Raw genomic sequence first — 22,020 nt, forward strand, 5'->3', positions numbered from 1 at the left:
ATAATGTTGAGAAACTGATCTTGAAAAGCTATGAAATTATATTTCAGATTTTAACTCTCCAATGGAAATTCAGCTGCCAAGACCCAGTTGTTGGGCCATGGGCAGAACGTAACGATAGTAACACGTTATTTAATTTATTACGTAGTAATGTAATATTGTTAAAAAAATTTTAAGTAACGAAAATAATATAATGGACATTACTCCTAAAATATAATAACCCATTGCCATTTCGAGCATCTATAATTAAAATAATTTTAATTAATAGAAAAAATAATAATATCATATATAAATTTCTATAATGCGTAAAAATTTTTTAGATTTTAACGAGTTACAATTAATTTTTCAATGTTTTGGACAACATTAATATTAACATTTTTTTTGTCTTGTTCAAGTCATACCAGCTATTACTTATATTATGGGCTAATGGATTTATGACTTTAGACTAGTTATACGTTGGTTTTCGTCGTTTTCGATCGACAAAAAATCAGAGAAATATACTCGTGTTCTGTTTTTTTTTATCTTTGTAATGTGAAAGTAACACAGTTAATGTTTAAGTAACACTTAAAGTAAGTTATTTTTAAAAGTAATTTATCCAAAACTATTGATTTAAATTACTTCTAATTAATGTTAAAAGCTTACTCAAAGATTATTATTAAGTTTAGATTGTTTATTAAGTTTGTCAATTTAATAAGAATAACAAATCACTAATACAAATACAATATTAATGCCAGTACATGGTACATTAAAATATGCATAAATGTAATTTAAAATCCTAAATAATTCTTATATAATTTATTGCTTAAAAATATTTACCAGATTCAATCCAAACAGGTTACAAGTCTGTATTATTTTCTGATCGAATTTCTCAATCTGGTCAGGAGGAGGTGTTCCCGTTATTGGCTGTGGCCTGGGTCTAGTCAAAGTCGCTGTGCCGCTGTTGGTTACTCCGGCGTTAGGAAGTTGACTACCAGAAGTCATTTTTCTTCCACCCATACCCATTTTGTTGTTGAGGCCTATAATATAGATGAAATAAAACTATTAGATAAGTTTACAAGTGAGCGTACGCATACATCTTAAATAACTAACTGAGAGCATTGGAAAAAATAAGATATCGAGTGAACGAGAACACCTAATCATATATTAATATTAAACGCGGTACGATAATAATAATAATAGTACCTGTTTAAAAACTAAAAGACATGTTCAATATGTATTAATAGTTATGGTATTCAATTAAACTCAATACATATTTTATACATATTGATATCGTTTCCGTCGATTATAATTAAACTATAGTCCTAGAGTCGTGTATCTGTTCTTAGCTAATATTAACATTGATATTAGCATAGAAAATTACGGACAGAATATCCTGAAAGTCGCGCTATTTAATTTAGATACTTAAAACTACTCAAATAAGGCATAAGCACACGTACATTGTACAATCGGGTTAGACACTTGTTGTATTTGCATCATGACTCGCTTAGTGCCCGGCCATTTTCTTCTGGTCCTCCAGCTCCTCCACGTGCACTGTATCAGTACAGCAGCATTGTGATGAGTCTGCCACCGGAGTTTTTCCAGATGTTGCCTTACGCCCTCACTGAAACATGAACGATTACATAAGTATGTCGTCGGTATTAGATGGATGACGTACAACTAGTAACGGTTTTATTGTTCTTATAAACAGTTTTTTTAGACATTTATGACGTTTCGTGGTCAATGTGTGTGGCGATATGTAGAAACAGTGTAGCCGCCCTTTTATTGGCTTAAAGAAAGATTTTAAAGCCAAAGTTCTGTAAGTATTTTCAATAATAGCACACATTTTTCTTTCGATACATAATTATACATTTGTGGAATACTTTTTAGACAAGCTGCGATGACTTGTGATTCTAGGTTATCTCGTCGATATACTGATAAAATTAAATCGTTTAAATTTAAATTTACTAGGTAAAAATATTATTACTTAAACTCTTTCTGATAAAATCAATGTTTTTTTTAAAAAAAAAAATACTTTTGTGGAAAATGTATATCAACGATGAGTGATGACAAATTTGGAATGAATGTATACTCAATGACTAGTAACTGATGAAGTGATGAACTGAGCTTTTTTTTGGGTTCGGCGTGGGATGTTATTGGGCGTTACTCCTCTCTACATTTTACTATAAGTGGTGCCGCCCTTTGCTAGGCAACGTGCGTCACGTGTACGTAAAAAATGTAAGTAGCAAATATTCACCTTAAGAAGACATGTCTCTTGCCAAAAGCCCAACTCATGCTCACTTCGCTCTGTTTCGTATCAATTTTGTCCTCGATGCATTGTAATATCAGATGGCAGTCTTCGGTCGCCCGATCGTCGGTTCGCAAGAGTTTGTTGAACGGTGCCAGCATTTTATACCTCAGGTTGAACGCCTTGTACCGCATCCGATGCGGATAACCTGATGAAAAATAAAAATTGTTATAATAGTACGTGGTTAAGTCGGTAGTCGTTATAATATAGCCGTTATAGTGAATTATCGTCGACTTACCTCCAGCCATCAGATTGACTGTTTCTAAGACTTGTAATGACCGTATCTGTCGCATGACTACCGCTCTGTCGAACTTGTCCGGGGTCTCGGTCGAATTCGCCTTAATGCAACGCACGAAATGTGGTCGGGCGTGCACCAGCGATCTTAGCAGGTTGTCAAGCCGCGTGTGGAAGTCTTGAGTTAACGTCGATACAGGCTCGTTGCCGTTTAAACTGGAAACAACCAACGATTATATTCGATACAGATTTTTAGTTCAATCCAACACAGATTAATCAATCTGAGCATTATGAGAACATGATGTATTTTAGACTTTAGTCTCATAGTATACAATACAATATGTATTAATAATATTATTATATAATTGATATTCGGGGAGGCCTGAGTTATTGGTAGATTTATGCAAGGGGATGAAATGTTATAGATAAAAAACTATTCACCAAGCTTGCTCACATCCACTTTACTCCATTTACTTCAATAATGATTTAATTCTAATTCATAGAACTTTTAAGTATATTTAAGCAGAAACTTTTGCTACATTAATACAAAGATTTTTCAAATAAGAGTTACCTATTTTTATTGTATAATTTCAATCAGAAAACAATTTGATATTTTTTTTTTTGTATTTGTTTTACGGAAGAGGGAAACGAGGTTATCCCCCAAAAGACAAGTGGATATACGTAAAGTTTACTAATTTGCGTATTCCGTATTTGTATTGTATAGAAAACTTCAAAAATACGTATAGATATTTACGGGTCATAAATAATCGAATTTTCTTATTTGCTAGTGATACCTGTCGGAGAAACGAATAATATCGTCTATCGGCGCAATATATTTTTTTTATGTAGTATAATTTGTGTACTATCAATATCGTAGGTAATAATCGTTATAACATCATTTATAAGTTACTGAATTTAAACGCTAATTTACTATATCATATTTGACTTACAGATCGGAATGCGAAGTCGGTGATATTCGAAATTTGATTCCTCTGGGTACTGTTTCTATGCTGTACAACGCTTTCAGTTCACTCCCAAACAGATGCGTGGCGAAACCGAACGAACACGACTGCTTGTGAAAAACGGATACTAAATCATCGGGCACTACGTCTTTGTTGGTTTCTGAAATAACAATTGCAAAATATTTATACGTCAGATCGTTACGGGATATGATAGTAATAATTGGACCTTTTCTTATTCTTATGATTGATGTAAATCTTATATTTTTATCATACAATTTACCAATAGGTGTCTTTTATTACTGTTATTACTTATTAATTACAAAAAAACAAAAATATGCATAAAAAAATTATATAAGTAATGTAGGTGCTAACATTGCCAACATAGGAAAAATCATTTTAAAAATTGTAAACCTACTTTAAAATAATACTTTGCACATGGTTGTACTATACTAGGTATTTGATAATTTAATTAAAGTTATTGTTAATTGACTATATTAATTAAAAAATAAGTTGGACGTCACAAACTCGATTGTATAGTGACTAGTGATAGATGATAGTATTTAAGTGGACGTCAAATATTGTCTCCGTCCTACAAACATACAACATAGCAAATTTATGTTTAACAGTTCCTATTTCGTGTAGTAATCTTTAATAATAGAGTGTAATGACCTATTATCAAACGTAAAGGTAAAAACATCATCTGTGTTTTCTAATTAATTGTAGTTGTATTTTAATAGTTAAGTAATATAAATACGAAAAATATTTAAACTTAAAAACTCTCATAACTTGGTTAAAAATTAAAATATCGTTATATACCCAAAAGCGTGTTACACAAAATTGGAACTATCGAAATCCATATTTTGGTATAATTTACATTTATTTTGTAATACAGAGATCGTTTATGGTTGTGCGTCTTCCTAAAGACCTAGCACATATTATTTCTGTAATATAGATACTTAGCAACTATCTATGAAAAATTTTCGAAATCGAATTACAAAGCATTATTATAAACTTTGATAGAAACCATATTTATGACGTCATGTATCTATTCTATACCTAGGAAATCCGAAGCGTCGTACACGACTCTGCCGGCAAAATGTTGTATGCCGAATGATTTGTGTTCAACCGACTTGGGTTCGAAAAGTCTTGGGTTGTTTCTGTGTTGAGATTTCACTTTTCTCAGATACAGTTCCACGGATCCGTTGATGGAACACTCGACGTCCAACATGCTTAACAAGCCAGTTCTCTGTAAAAAAAAACCACCAGTAATAATTAGTTACGAGCGTGTACAATTGGGAAGACAAACAATTTATTACGCACTAACATATTATTTAACTTATTAAGTATAATAAATTATGTAAGTTTGGAGAAGTAAACGATATATTATGTATTATTGTTGAATAGACTTTTTTTCTATTTCATTAACAGATAATCAAATAGAAAATTATTTAGATTGTACGCCAATTTCACATAGTAATATACTAATATATTTATTTTTGAATGTTATTATAATATGTATTATTTAAAACTTTACATACAAAGTATAAGGAAAAAAATGAATAGTATATTTTTTTAATAACGACTAACGAGTAATGAAAATTAAAAATTAAATTCAATTGGGCCAATTGAAAAATGATTGTGTTACTTTTATACCAACGTGGCCAACGCGGAAATCAATTAATTTAAGTTAGTATAATCCGAATCAATTAAATTAGTTAACTCGTCGACGCGGGCAGTCTCAATATGGTAAGTTGTTTCGATAAGTAAAGTATACGTACACAAAAATAGGTTTACTCACCAACGAAGATATGAGATCTATGCAGGGAACGTTGTCGACGTAATCGACTTCCACGTCGCAGTGTATCCCCTCGTCGCGACAGGATTCGATGCTGGATTTGAATATATGTGTATTGTAGAAATGCTGCATCGTCTCGGCGCAAAGATTGATACACAAGTGTTCGAGTTGACTTGGCTGTAAATTTCGATTAGGTGATTATTATTTTATGCGTATATCCAATTACGAAGTATAAAATTATCTAGTACCAACTTATTTATTTCCATGCCCACCCAATCTAAAATAAACTCTAATCTCACAATTTATTCTAAGCGATATTAAAAAATTAATCATCAACACTCGTTCGTTTTTGTGAGGCTACAATATAGTAGGTATATATAGATACCTCGAATACTGATATCGTATCACTACGTACTTTTGGTTCTTCGAACCCGAACATGTCCAATATCCCGATGGACCCGTCCGTGGCATGCCTAGCGATGTTCACGGCATTGTTGAGCGCGGCCATCGACTTGCTCGACTTGGAACCGGCCGTGCCGATGGTGGAAGCGTGCTGACTGGCGACCTCGGCCTGATTGTGAACCGAATCGTTGGAATCGCTGCTCAACGTGCCCAATGTCGAACCTAGTCGTTTCAGACTGTTCGCTCGGCGCACGATAGTCGCCACCGTCCTGCAGTACAACGCCTTGGCCAGAGAATCTCTAATCGAATTGGCCTGTGGAACGAGCAAAAGATATATGTAAAAAGCTGCACTTACCCAAGTGTAATAATTTGAAAATTTTAACTTTTTCTACGTTTTCTACTACACATTATAATATGTAATTTGTAAAACTCGATGCCACATCGTAGTGACGTATCATACCCAATAATGTTAAATAAAACTATGCTTCATGTTGATTGACTTACTGTGTTTGCGTCGCAAGTCGTTTTTATCAGTTGGGTGTTCCCCCGGGTAGTTTCTGAATGTGTCCTGGTGGTGATGCCGCGGAAGAGCGACGGGAACGTGATGCCCAGTAGTCGGGCCACTGACGCCAATTCGGTTTCGCCCTTAGCCACTACCTCGCCAGATCCGTTGTCGACGAAATTAACGTTGCCCAAAAGCAGCACCGCGGCTAAAACCCTCACGACGTCCATGAATGGAATGCCGAGGAGACCTGTGTGAACAGAAAACGAACCATATTATAATATTACGATGAGAACTATTAACATCACGATTGTTTGTTTTTAAACGTTGTATATACGCATAGTTATGTTATAGGCACATACCTAAGCACGATTTCCACGATTGAAATCTAATAGCGTCTTCGGCTTCATCCTGTCTGGTGTCGCCTTGCATCAGGTACTGGAGATTAGACGGCGAATATCCTTCCAAGTTTAATTTCACTGAAAATGAAATACAATATGAATATTATTTTTTAACTAGTTGTAACGGCAAGAACTATATATTATATTATAATATATACGAAGACCCTCTATAACAGGACCCACCTCTTTCTTCCTGAGATAGACCGGCTAGCATCTGGTAAAATATATGATAGTTTTTTTCGTTTGGCAGAGGGTGTACTACTCGGGTTTGGTCCAAGAAATAACAGTGTATTTTAGTCCTGTATAGAGCACCGTCGGTTACTTGTACTTCAATGAAATGACCCTGGAAAAAAAATGTCATAAACGATCGTTGTACACATTAAATTATTTTTCAACGAGATTTTTATCCCGCACAGTTTTTAAACACCATAATACATGACAATAGTAGACTACAAGACTACAATTTTTAAATGCCTACTAAAACATTTATGAAGTATTTTAAAATGTATACTTTGAAATTTCAAAAATTGTAAAAAATTCAAGCGTGAAAGTGGGTAAATGTACACTAAAAATCATCTGAAATAAATATTAGAGTAATATTACGTATTTGTCACGACTTACGATTCGACTAGATTCCGAATTCGAAGACGTTTTGGCGGATCCCAATGACCTCAGAACGGTGAACGCGGCGGCCAGATGTTTGAAAGCGTCCGTTTCAGGTCCACCTCCGGCTACGTCGAACAACTGTCTCAGTAGTAACATCGAAGCGTACGTCTTACCAGAACCACTAACACCTTTAAACAAAAGTCCCATCGTCACAACAACGTTATAAAACAATATTTCTTTGTACGGTACTTGATGTTTATTTATTTTTAACCGTACTCGAAGGTTCGGTAGGATAGGTGAGATGTTTCCTAACTTGTGAGGAGTCGACAATAACTTGTAATAATAGCATGCAACAACACAATATATACTAACCAGACAGTATGATCGCCTGTGGATATCCGGATTCGGTCTGCTGTCTCACCGCGTCCAGAATTACCTTGTGCAACTTTAAGTCTAGTGTAGCGCCTCTCATACTGGTGAGCGTCATCGGATTGCCGATGTCTTTGTACGAGTTCATACACAACAGAATTGGTCCTACGTTGGTCTGCAACAAGCACAAATCACGAAACATGAAACACCAAGTTTATTTTGCTTTGGATTCGTTTCGCGAATGTTAAAAAAAAAAATAATTTCAAATCCTCCGCCGATCGAGTTGGCGGCGTCTTGGAAAAACGATAGCGGTTCGCGTGTATTTGTCCGACAGACGATATTATACGATATTTTGTTACATATTATTTAATATTCAAGAAAACTATTCGAATATAAATCGGAATGTTATTTTACTACAGCTATAATTGGAATTTTAAGTTTTTAATCAACTCGTTTTGAAAACGAGTAATTTTACACTACTGTGATATAGAGGCAGAAGAGATTATAATACGACAATATCTATACGTATAATATTATATTCGTTAATTTTTAATAAAATAACTAATGAGTACATTACAATCACGTGTTTATACCGTCCAAAGTTTCGGACAAAGCCTCTTTCGATTTCCCCCACATGAAAAAAACAACAAAAAGTAATATCAAGTATATAGGAACTACTATTATTATATGTGTCATGTATATATATACATATATAGGTTTTCGTTATAACTCTAGCAGAGCATATTAATAAAAAAGTACTTTCGGTTTGGAAAATTAATTTCTCATGGATTATTATTTTTATTTTTGTCGTTTTCTGGTAAGTACACACACACGCACACGATCGCGCGCGTGCTCGTACGTATAATAATTCGTTTCGGCTTGGCGAACAAATTAGGGGTTTCTCGTCAAATCCGCCGGCGTCGAATTCGAGGAGCCCGCCCTGCAGCCCGACTGTATACGTATATATATATATATATACATATTTATAAATATTTTTTATTGAACGTCGATGCTTAATAGCTTCGTCCCGAGGGCAAGATCCTATACATATAATATAATATACTTTCGTACGTGCAGGCACACACACATGTGCGCGTGTGTGTGTGTGTGTGTGTGCGTATGTGCGTGTGTGCACTGGGCGCAGGTATACCCGATTTAGGTTTTTAATTTCACATCCTATATATTTACTGTATGTATATTGTAATTATCGTTTTATCATAATATATACGTAGTACAGTCACCACCGCTCCCTTCCACCGCCGGAGTCGCAAAAGATCCATCGGACGTCGCCTCCGGGCGTGCAGCGTATACGACGCGCACAGGTAAATCGATATAAATATATAAAATATATACATAATAGTAATAATCAGCGACGGTTATATTATTATTTATTACTATCGTCATTATTATTATTATACAAGACGTATTCGTCGTACTAGTAGGTACCCGTGTACGTATATACAGATATTATATATATTATGGTATATACACAGTGCGCGAGTATATCGCCGCCACTGATTGGAATGCACTCACCTCTCCCCCGACGACTTTTTACGGATGTGATCGTCAATTATTAATGTAATTAGAGATCTAAATATAAACACATTATTCAGTTGCTAAAATACATACTCGACTTATTACTTTGTAAAATATAAACATAAATCATATATAAATGTTTTTAAATTTGTTACCAATTCACCATAAGACATCGAATAGAGTAATATTGATGCATACGAAATTTGCACGTGTTTTCAACGGTCCCAAAATTTTGATTTTAATCTACAGACGGATCCGTATGTAAAAATTCTAGCACGTATTACACGTTAAAGTTTACCTCTAATATACATATGATGTCTACTATTAATATTATACAGAACGTTGATTTTTAAATTTTAATAACATATAAGAGTTATAGAGTTATAGAGTATACAAGAGTTTTTTTTGTGCATATATTAAAAAATAAATGATAAATATATTTAAATAATTAATTTCATTCATTTGTAGGTATATTCTGTAATATTTCTGTTACTTATAATATTTTTGTTATCTATTTATTAACTAAATTATTAATTTTTGTACTGTATTATGTACAGCGGTGTTTAAAAGACAAATTTATAATTGAGAACATTTTTTCGTAACACAAAATTATTATAATTATACCATGAACACAATAAGGTAGGTAGATTATTTATCTTCTAGCAGATTTCTTACGGGCAATGACAGTGTTCGTAATATACTTAGGTACATATATATATAGAGAGAATTTTTTGCAGGATAACAATTAATATTAATCTATTTTGCAGTAGATTCAAATGTGATACGTGTGTACACCGTTCGCGATTACGCGATAGTCGAAACGAGAAAAATACATCCTCCTGGCTGTATCGAAAAACGTCGTGGTTAAAGGTATCGAATTTCGGAAATTGGTGGTTTTTTAGATCGACGAAAGGCCCGGGCGTATAATACGATAGACGGATGCACGATTTGCCGGATGCAATCTAATACAATATGTTGTATCGGCTGTGGTGGGCTTACCGATTGCCTATATCTATATAACTTCTCGAAACACAATACTATAACACGTTGTTTTTTAAAGAACGAATTCCCGTCATCTGTCGACACATTGACACACCCTGTACATACGTTACGCGCATAGGGTGTTCGCGTGTGCTAGCGTCGCGTGTGCGTGAGGCGCGCACATAATTATTATATTATTATTATAACGACGGTTTGACGCGCGTGTTCGAAAATACCACAACTATAACACACCATAGGCTATAGAGTGAAATCTTCCGCCGCCGCCGTCGTCGTCATCATCATCATCACACCTACGTAACCTAATATATTATACGTGAGTTCACTCGACGTGATAACGATATTATTGATCACGAACCGCGGCGCGCTGGAAAACTGTTAAGGTATAGACAGTATTCACGACACCTGTATGACACCTGTTACCTGTATAATATTATAATATTGTTACAGTAGATCCATAGTATACGGCCGTGTTTGTTTAGCCGCGCACACATAACGCTTATACACATAAAATAATGTTACGAGGGTCGTACACATTATTATACTTTTTTACGAACGCGACGAGACAAAACGATAACACCGCCACGGTTTTATTACTTCAAATATCAATGCGCTGCATTTGTATTTTGTAATTTTGTACGCACGTGAAAACGTAATATGTGAACGGAGCGCGGATGAGGCAAAGGTGTACTTACCACTCGTGTATGCGTGTATAATATGCATACGGTCTATGTAAATAATACGTCGAATAAATTATATTTGATCCTTGCTCGAGAGTCTATAGATATATTAGTATTAGTATATTATGATAATTTGATACGAAAAATTTATTTCATTGCACTTTATTGTTACATTAACTTAATGGGTATCCATGATATGTAAGGTTGGCCACGATGCTTAACAAAACTGAAGCTTCTGAGTTTTGACAAACAATATTTTTATTTACCGATGATAAGGTTTTGTACTTTTATTCGAAATACGGCTAAGAGAAACGTCGAGGGATTTCTGTGGATAGTTGGAGGTCATATTCCTAGCTTTTTTTTTTAAAAAAAAATGTATATACTTTTAATTTTTGACAATACATATTTTTTTTTTGATTAGAATCAAGTCTATATTTTTCTCCAAATATTGAATAATTTATTAATTTTTTAAGTAATATTAAATTATTTGTTTTAGACATTTTATGAAATTATGGCATTACCTGTGTTCTTTGATTTTTATAAACTATTATATTTGTATTGTATATGTGTGACGGGAATCTCTACTCACATTATCACCATTCCTGTATTTCAGTGACCTATTTTTGAAGAGGGTAGTTCGGGCCCCGAACCGCCTACTTTACACCATAAACACTACTGCAAGGAGGATAATAATCACGAGCACACCTGCGAAATTTAACAATTTCGGCGATTGTATTCCATCACACACGACCGGTAGCAAGAGGTTTGAAGTTTTCACACAATAAACGGCAGGCGTTAGTTAATTATTATTATTTGATTGTTATACATACATTTTTAAGACAAAAAAATAATATAATAACAACAATGGAATTATATGCAGAAACTATATTATACCAGACGATATTATTCATGTGTATTTTCCTCGTGACTACGAGTGAACACAATATAAAATAATAATGTTATAATGATCCGATAATTATATACGTTTCTCGGTTTAAAGCTGTTTGCACGTAATAATGTACCTATCTATTTTACGTAAAAGTTCGATGGTCGTGTGATAAAACGGGTTGAATTTATCTAGTCTAAGACGCGCGAGGTTAGTACAGCAGAAGGATTAGGTACATATTAGAGACCGAAAACCGATGAGTTTAGCCTTCGAGAACAGTAAAATGTAATACAATATGATCTGTACGTGCGAACTGTCCTAAGAAATTTGTGCAGTTCAGCTACGTAATAAAATTAAATTCCGTAAAAATGTCCATTCACAAGTGGACTATTATACGAATGTTTAGCGATACGTGTTTGGAAATGGATACGCGCCAAACCTTTCAAACACTATGTATATACATTATACACTGCAAACTGCATGTCTATGTATATAATAATATACTAACGAAGAGATCGTGCAGCGGGGGGTATGAACAAGGTGCGGGTAAACGAAAATCACGAAATCGCCACCCGCTAGAGATCGGTGTCGGTCGATAAGAGATATGAAAAAAAATCTCGTGATCCCCTCCCATCAACCGGATCCAAACGCCTAATAAAAAAAACCTCTTCACGGGTAATATACACGTATATTATATATACACACAATATATGAACCGTGTAGACAGTATCCGACGTATCCGTACAATAAGCGTACACATCTAAGTATAATAAATAATTAGAGATGTACCTATAATATACACCGAGTGATACACATTTATCGCGAACAAGAGGCCGGATATAAACAATTATGTTCTGCGTGTTTTAATTGTATGATTTCGTTATTTGTTATACTTTTGAAGACTGACGGTGAAAACAGTTGAAATTTAAAAAAAAATAAAAATACATATGGAATTATTGGAATTCAACAGACTACGCTTGTGAAGTGGTGCTATATATACTGCAGGTATGACGTGTCGTGTACGACGGCGTTGAAAAGATTTAAAGAAGTTAAATCTTACGATACATCACAGTGATTCGCGGGCGTATCACCTGGGTCACGGTGTAATAATAAAAAAAAAAAAAAATCACGCTGTACGTAAAAGTATCGCGCGCGCCCGTATATACATGTACCCGTTCAGTTCCCATGGGCCCAGAGGTTTTGAGGTCTAGAGGTTCAAGGTAGTATGGTAAGGTACGCAGTGTACGTACTGCACCTTACGGAGTTCGCGTTTTTTCAGGTCTAAATGATAATGTACCATACTTATATTGTGTGCTAATGAAACGTCATTTGGTTTTACTATGCACCCGCGGATCGCGATAAAAATAAAACTGCAGTGTGCCAATCATCGCAACGATTTTTCAATTAGAAATCGAGACTACTCGAACACTCATAATCGGACAGTATTCGCCACAGCCGTCTTTCGTAAATACTACTCTCGTCCGTATGCTATTCGATCGGAAGAATTTTTAATAATATTGCAATTATAATTCATACATTTTAATCCATCAGAACTTCATGCTTCACACAAAGTTTAAAATTTAAATTTCACGTGATTTACCGTTTTCACATGAGATACGTTTATTATTTTAGTTTATGCATCTTTTGTGAATTCCAAAGGTCGGATTATATAATAATACAACATTTATGTTGAGACGAAAAATAAATAAATATTTTAGGTACTCACAAACATTTGCGTGGCGCAGAACCGACTTTGCAGCGCCTTGAGCACGGCATCCTCGGTCAACGGCCCGGGGAGATGGATTAAGTCACCGCCTCCGCCCGCGGTCGATCCGTTGCTGCCGGGTCCGTTTCCGGCGGCCGTCGGCGGTCCATGGAACGACCGGCGGTGTGTCCGCTGGTGATTCGATTCAGTCTTTTGCTGCGTTGCCACTGCGGTCGTCGAAGTCGCCGACTGCGTAGCATTTAGACATTTTGCAACGGCGGTGGCAGCTTGGCCGCCGTTTTGCGATTCTTCTTTGCCCTTGAACAGTTTATCTGCGCACAGTTAAAAACACATTGTAAATATAATTTGAGTACATATTTCACAATTTAGTTAGGTATTTGAAAATAGCTGATGGTGTTATTATATGTGCTATATATTTTTTCGCGTATAACGATAAAATATTTTCTAAATGTATTTGAAAAACAAAAAAAATCTTAAATAAAATCAACAGGTATAATTAATATACGTCTTATTATTATTTTTTTCATATGAAGACGTCTTATATATGTCTATACAGACATCAATACAAACGGCTTTACGTGGGAATTATTATGACTTTTCGTTTAATGTGAAATGGTTTTGAATTGGTTCTCCAAAAATCAATTTATACTTATTTTGAAAATACGTATGTTACGTTATTATAATATGATAATAAAGCGTCGTGATTAATGACATGCTCGTTATTTTTTAAACTATAAAAATTTGACAAATTGCACAATCATTTTTCACGTTGAAAACCAAATATTTTTCCATGCGTATACCTATTAATAATTTACATATTATATTATAATACAACATGAATATAATATGACGATTTAGTCGTAACTTATAAGTCTATTATATACAGCTAGATACCTAAGTAGTAATATTTATATTCGTCGCTTGTTGTCCGATAAGTTATAGGCATTATATTATAGTGTTACAACGTATACGCTTATTAATGCCTATATTGCACCGTTAGCACACGATTTCATATCAGGAAAATCAAACGAACTGTATTCGTGTGAATTATACAGTATACTCGATATTATTATCCTCGTACAACACACCGCCACCGCTGCAGCTATATAGTCACTACTGCAATCATATTATAACCATAGCTAAGTGTTCTTCTGCAGGATGCGATTATACTTTTAAATTTTAATTATTACTTTGCAACTCACAACTCCACAGTTATTATACAACCATTTTTTCCCATAGTATAGGATGATGTACCATCATTAAATAATAAAAGCACCAGCTGATGATCATTACGTTACAAAATAAATAAAATAATGATAATAATTATTATTTATACTATTGTAGTTGTTGTCGTTGAGTACGAGGAAATTAATTTCACTAAAGGTATAATTATTACTATATACACGTTTAACATAATGCACGTTGCTACATATAATGGATATATTATTATCCACGCGCGGGACGGACGGTTCGTATTAATAGGATATTATAATATTATTATGTCCGACTTTTGGTTGATGGAGTAATTACCGACGTTATTACGCACTCGGATCGCCATCATAACTTACGTCGTGTTTATATCGCATCATAGATATTTCAAGTACGGCGGTGCGGTATCGGACACAGGTCTTGAGGGGGGGGGGGTGGGAAAAAAATTATAATCGATTATATATCTACTGAAATATACGTACTATATAGGTATTGTATGCACCGAAAATTTGAAAAGCCAATTCTATGACGACTGTTCTTGGTTTTTTGTGCTCAATAACGATGAAAACAATTATATTACGTTATAAATACGTCATGGATACGACCATTTTGATTATTAAATTGTACACAATTTAGTTTTGTAATAATTTAAAATGGGTTTGTTTTTCAATTATCATGTCTTAATTATTTTGTTACATGGACGATAGATACTATTGTGTATTATTTGTATATAAACTTCGGCCAAATAGGTGATAAATATTTTTGTAATATGTGTACAACATACGCCGAATCCATAAGAAAATATTGCTCGTGTCGAATTTCATTCGACGTCGTGCATTCGCTATATACACTACTACAGTATTGTTATCCTAATATATAAACGCTTTTCGACGGCCACAAATAATATACCTAACAATAATATGCGTAATGTGTACAATAAACCGCACTGTAAATTTATTCGAATTTTAAAAGCCTCGAGCGTCGTAAAACTGTAAAAGCGAATAATATACGACGCGTGGCATACGCGTATATAATAAGTAATAACATATATAGGTATGATATCGAGTATCGCCGTTCGTAATATGATATAAAAGACATTTTTGCAAGACGTTTATTTTGCAAATGGGCTCACGATAATATTTATCTTATGTTATTTGTGGTTATTTTCACTACGCGTTTGGCACAAGTTCTGTCACAATTTATCGTTGAATATAGTACCTGAAACGGGTAAAGTGGGCAACGAAGTCCTCGGCAACACTGGAGGTGGTAACGTAGACTTCGATGGGCTGCTAGGTGCGGACTTACCGGCGGCCAGTATGGTGTTATTGTTGTTGTTGTTGCTGTTATTATTGTTGTTTCCGGCGAAATTCGATCCGGGAGATTGTTTGATAGCAGCCGGCTGAGGACAACCCTGGCCACCGTGCGCCGCTGCCGCTCCTTGGCCCTGGTTCAAACTGTTCCGGAGTGTGACCAACTCGGTGCTTAGACTTCGCAACCGTTGTTGCAAGTGCACAGCCTCGTTTGAACAGGACGCGTCTGAAAGAGCAAAGAAAAAAAATTGTACCATTAATACTTTGCTCGAAATGCTAAATATATAACACATGAAAATGTTATTAAATCTCGTTTTTGTCGATTATTAAAATAAAATCGATAAAAAATTAAAAAGACAATATTTGACAATACACTCGTACTAATTATTCATCAGAATCGTGGCTATTGACTCGTGAGCCATGGCTATTCTATCGCTGTACAAAATATAATATCTTTAGGCAAAGTTATAGTCTTGTCAAAGTAGAGTAGTGGCCAGTGGGTACTGGGTTATGCAGGGTACGTGTTTGCCGACCAATATTTTTTTAAATAAAAAGCAACTGGCGACGATTTTATTTTAAAAAATATTTGGTATTTTTCGGTTTATTAAATAAAAGTAACCTGATTTTTAATCATCACACGTTTTACGGTTATTTCGATATTCGAGCCAATACTAGTTGTGAAAATGTAAGAATTGGGCACCTACATTATATTGTGCATAATAATGAATATTAAATACGACCTCAAGCACCACGACGCCGTCGTTGTCGCGTGAAATCTCGATTATGATCATAATAATAATAATAATATAAATAGGTAGTTAAATTTGGTCAGATGGATTGAAAATAAAATGCGGACGATTATAATGTGATTATTATATACTTACACATACTACTTAAATACTTTACGCAAAATCGACTGCTGCTGCTGCTGCACGACAATAATATGTTAAATATTAATCATAGCATGTGTTATGTGTAAAATACAAATATCGTATCTATAATTATTATACTTAAATAAACGTATGCGCATAAATAATAGAACGGCCAGAGAGTCTGCGAGTTATATTATTATTATACATAATACCTGTGGACCTGTGCTTTAGGACTCGGCACCGGCAGATTAGATGGAAATGTTTTTAATTTATTTGGATTATGCAGCACCGCGTGTCGTCGCGACGACGTTATTACAAGACTATTTTTTTAATATATACAAGCCGATTTTTTTTTTTATTAATCTCGCGGAATACACCGCGTGATCTGGATTTTGAACTATATAATGCCGTGCGCGATATTTCGTCCAGATAGAACGTCTATTATTATTGTATTCGTTAAACCCGTATTAATATGCCGAGAAGTTTACAAAATTAACGAAAACAAATACCGGTTTTTGAAAATTATAAATGCGTAAGTTTTTATCAAAAAATTTAAATTTTAAAAAATATTGCAATTACGTTGAAAATGCTTGTTTATATTAGGTATAGGTAACTTCAAACTTATGGGGCTGAACTCTATTAGCTGATATACCTTGACGATATTGCATCATGTTCTGATAAAACCTATAGGAAATATTTTTTATTCAAAATGCATTAAAACAGAACAATGCATGCAGTTATAAAAATATAATATGATAATATATATGTATTTAGTTATATATTCTATACATTGTGTATTTTTGAATTTATTTTTACTATTAGTTTTCAAAAAATTCACATCAAGGGTAACTATCAATATTGGTAATAAACGGTTTCGAAAAAAAATTACTTGATTTTTGGTTTTATTGAACATATTTAATTTCTTTTTACTTCTTTGGATTACACTCAGATCTTTTCAGTTCAATTCTAAGTCAGAGTTCTTTATGATACTAACAATTTTACCACACATTATTTGGAAAAAATTTTTTTTGAAAATTTTATAATGTAAATAATGTGGTTGAATTGGGCACATGCGCTTAATATTTCTTTGTGGAACTATAACACATAAGTAGACGAACGAGTTCACCTCACGCGGTCACGTGGGGGGTTAAATTCAACCGCATATTTGGATTGAGGCTGATTTCGAAGTGTCGACCCTTCCCCCTGCATCCAACTCGTCGGTTGCACGATTGAACCCCTTGTCGGTCATTAAGTTTTATGATAAATTATCGCAACGAGTGACGTGGGAATATTACAGACGCGTGCGGTACGTGACCGGGGCGCGGAGGTCAAGCCTGGACCCGAAACGGGTCTCAATCTCGCTGCAGTGCCCGCACTAATCGCGTTTCTTTTCAACGCACTAAATTATCTTTTCGTACGTCGCCTACAAAACGATATCGGAGGCTGTTGTATAGGTACATACACACGCTGAACACTGTAGTACCGGCAGACACGGGCTGCTGGGGGTCCATACATTATATTCGCCACCGACGCCGCCGCATTGAGTCACTACATAATAATATTAATATAATATACTTGATATACGCTGCAGTGCAGAGATTTATAACCGTCCGTAATGACGACTATGAGTAATGATTTCATAAATTATTTCGGTTTTTAACAACGAGTACCGAACCTGCTATGAGCCGTAGCACGCAGGACTGTTTACATTACGCGGAAAACGTATTCTTCACGTTTTAGGTGCCCACCGTCTTATACAGTTAGACACATCCGTAAATCCGGTAAATAAAGTTATATTATACACGATTATACGCGTTATACATTGTGTCTAGAAAAACTGTGTATCCGTGAATGGTTGTATTAACCTTTATTATCACTTCCTTTAACGCACAGCGATGGCGAATCTAATGATTTCGAAAGTGTTTACTCCTTAGTAATATGACTCGTGGGTATCCGTAAATAAATCAGACTGTTTATTATCCCACTGTCTACATAAACTTTTAAATAAAATAGGTTTATTTAGATTGATCAACGGACACACTCATATGCCTCTGGTCGAGCAAAAAATTGATCAATTCAGAGCATTTCGTCAAAAATTGTTTAGCGAAACCAATAGCCATACTGAATTACTGGCGGGTCGTTTAAGGAACCGTAAACACTAAAATAACAAAATATACTATAATATTATAGAGGTTTGCGCAACACGGCGCACGAGCGTCTGAACGCCGAATTAGAATTAAGGACCTGGCCGTTTTATCAATTTTAAGCGAACACAAACGCACTAATTAGACGTACAACACTTCACCACCCGAATAGTAGGCGCGTCTGGCCTCTTGTAACAACAACTACGGTCGCCGCGTATACACGACTACACAACAAGCGCGTAATAATAACAATGTTAAGTTTGTTCGTGACCCGTCTGGCGTATAAACATCGCGATGATTTATATAAAATAATATGAGTGTAACACACGTCAAACGCGGCTCATTATACAATGTAATATTAATATGTACGATTCGAGACCACGAAAGTCGACGGGCATCAAAGCGATTTCGTTGCGGCCAACGTCGACGAAAGGCGCGGCGCGCGCGTGTGTTTTTTGGTTTTCGTTCCGAGAAAAGGTGGCGATACGACGTGTTTTTTTTTTCTTATCGGGACGGCAACGAAGGGGGAAGGATGGGTTTTTTATTCGGTAATTAATTCACGTGTCTCGTCCGCGGTCGGGAAAATGCGGACGAGATTTATTCGAACGCAAACTGGTTTGTCGGAGAACATCATTTTCTGTGAACATCGTCGTGCCCCGGATCGAGTCGGCACCGTGCTGATCCACTGTTGGCCCTGCGCTCACTATACATCGTTTTATGAACTGGAACCCTCGTTTGCAGTCTTTGTGCACTTTAATGTGTGCGTGCGTGGGTGAGTGTACCTACTGAGTACGCGTACGTGCGCCGAAAAAGGTCTGATGAATTTTGTGTTTCGCGTTTGTACACAATGTGCGCGCAATCCGTATCTTTGCCAAAAACACGACACTATATTTCACGGTGTGCAATTCAAAAGCCACGGGCAGGTAGGTGGGTTGGGTATAATCATCGTCATATAATACGAAATAACCGGAGATATAACATAATAATACGCGCCTACCGTACGGGAAGAAGAATATAATAGAAAAAAAAAAAAACTCAGAAAAATACCCCGAAAAAATCCCCAGTCGTTGTATTATTATTCGTTGGAACCGCATGCGTTTATTCATTAGAGTAAGTATATATTATTATTATTATTATTGCATTTCGCAAAACATGTCCACTACGCACATCATATAATATAACGGTTAAAAAATATTGTCGATTTTATTACTGTGTTCCTGTATACATATACATATATATATATATATAATACACACAATAATAAATGTAAATTAGCAGCTACACGTTTCCAGTTAATATGCGTATTATAAAATATATATAATATATATATATATGTAGGTGGTTTAGGAAGTTATGTGGCGTACACACGCACACGCACACACGCACACATATATATATATTCGTACACGTATGGTTTGATATCCCATGCTCAAATCGGCGTGTAAATCTCGCATGTGGATTTTTTTTTTTTTTTTTAGGTATCTATTAAAGCTTCGTAGACGCGTATTATTCACATGCTTCGATTAATGGAATTTATTATCGTTTTTGTTTACACTCTGTTAGTCTGCTATTGTAACTATACGCGTAGTGCTGCTGCTGCTGCTACTGCTATAGAGAATCGTGAAAATATTTAATAAGACCGTGTAAGCAAGTATACGTTACAAATTAAAAAATATCTCTAAAATCGTATATGGCAGGACCGCGTAATTAAGCGATTTTCATAATCAAAACGATTTTCGAACAGAAACGTCTAGGTCTGCGGTTCACGGGACAAGTATAATACATACATATAATAATATAATTACTTAGGTTTTTGAGAATAGCTACGCGGGTGTTCTATTGTTTGTGCACCGCTCCTATACACGGGTTTCGTCGATGATCCTATATTGAAAATTGCATTTCATTATGATATTACACATTGAGATTTAATTTTTGAAAATATTGCTATGCGGCAATAATTTTCATCACCGATAACAATCAAACATTAAAGTGCAATCCATTTTTTTTTATATATATTTTCATACGCCATAATCTATGATGGAACAACAAACTCGAATAAATTGTCGAATTCATCAAGTAATATTATTTTATTAATTTGATGTACACATGGATAGTCAGAACTAAAGTAAACAAAAAAAGAATAATATCTGAGATAAAATTATTTACTCTACTGCGTTACTTATGTATCGGTAATGAAATAAACTGCAGTTTTCTACGTAATGAATAATATGTGCATTTAAGTATTCGACTATCGTAATATAAACTATAAGCACGTATCACTTTAAGCGTTTTCAAATTTATCCTGGACTTGTGTGAGTAGTAGTCGTACTAAATTATTAAACGAAAAATTTTAAATAATAATATCTATAGTATTACTTTTTATGAAGTAAATGTTAATAAATGCATGACGTGTAAACATCCAAAATAATAATAAGAATGTGTTTTTATAGTGTTGCGTGTACAGTGTTGAAAAGACATCTGGGCTAAAATCTATTGTTTTACTATTTTGATCAATTATTTTGACAATGTATCATTTTTTTGAGATTTTATCAAATAAGGTATTTCATTTTAGTTTAATAAATTATACATTTGTACAAATCATTATTATTATAATAACGAGACCAAAATTATTATCAACCGTTATCAGTTCCCTGCAACAGGTATGAAATATAATTTGATAAGTATAGTTATGATTTTTATTGAAAAAAATTTACATTTATATATAAATTGAATTGATTAAAATTACTTTTATAATATAAACAATATTGTAATTTAGTTATTACCATTGTTCAAAAAATATATACTATTTAGAGGTAATAAGTACTGGTCACTGAAGTACTTACAAATGAATAATGATTAATGAACAAATTGTTTGTCTGAGCATTGGAGGCTAGGAAGGGGGCGTGTTGAACCTTTTGTCTGTGTTAATTAATATTACACTTGAAACGCAGTTTTTAAATCGTTAATTGAGCTCTTTTACTTGATTATCTCTAATTCTACCCCTGTTGTACATTTATATGTATCAAAATAAACACCAATCAAAAAGTGATTTAGATTATATTGCTAAGTGATAACACAAAATTGTAAACTCGACTGTCGTGGAGAT

General features: G+C 34.5%; 1 protein-coding gene across 4 annotated transcripts in view; it reads right to left on the reverse strand.

The window, feature by feature from the left end:
- The window catches only part of LOC113553759 (unconventional myosin-Va), a 67,213-nt gene that overhangs the window by 696 nt on the left and 44,497 nt on the right, over nucleotides 1–22,020 (reverse strand). For 3 of the 4 annotated variants that reach the window (XM_026957262.1, XM_026957265.1, XM_026957261.1), the window contains 15 exons: nucleotides 15,807–16,124; nucleotides 13,380–13,690; nucleotides 7,556–7,727; nucleotides 7,199–7,371; nucleotides 6,761–6,920; nucleotides 6,539–6,655; nucleotides 6,179–6,426; nucleotides 5,688–5,987; nucleotides 5,276–5,449; nucleotides 4,534–4,723; nucleotides 3,466–3,637; nucleotides 2,520–2,731; nucleotides 2,231–2,429; nucleotides 1,434–1,597; nucleotides 814–1,013 (listed from right to left, as the gene is read on the reverse strand). In XM_026957262.1, the coding sequence (XP_026813063.1) occupies nucleotides 814–1,013; nucleotides 1,434–1,597; nucleotides 2,231–2,429; nucleotides 2,520–2,731; nucleotides 3,466–3,637; nucleotides 4,534–4,723; nucleotides 5,276–5,449; nucleotides 5,688–5,987; nucleotides 6,179–6,426; nucleotides 6,539–6,655; nucleotides 6,761–6,920; nucleotides 7,199–7,371; nucleotides 7,556–7,727; nucleotides 13,380–13,690; nucleotides 15,807–16,124 (3,110 nt within the window). The remainder of the gene's footprint in view (nucleotides 1–813; nucleotides 1,014–1,433; nucleotides 1,598–2,230; nucleotides 2,430–2,519; nucleotides 2,732–3,465; nucleotides 3,638–4,533; nucleotides 4,724–5,275; nucleotides 5,450–5,687; nucleotides 5,988–6,178; nucleotides 6,427–6,538; nucleotides 6,656–6,760; nucleotides 6,921–7,198; nucleotides 7,372–7,555; nucleotides 7,728–13,379; nucleotides 13,691–15,806; nucleotides 16,125–22,020) is intronic. The other variant, XM_026957264.1, reaches the window with a different exon arrangement.

The sequence above is a fragment of the Rhopalosiphum maidis genome, chromosome 2 (assembly GCF_003676215.2).
Source record: "Rhopalosiphum maidis isolate BTI-1 chromosome 2, ASM367621v3, whole genome shotgun sequence".
NCBI lineage: Eukaryota > Metazoa > Arthropoda > Insecta > Hemiptera > Aphididae > Rhopalosiphum > Rhopalosiphum maidis.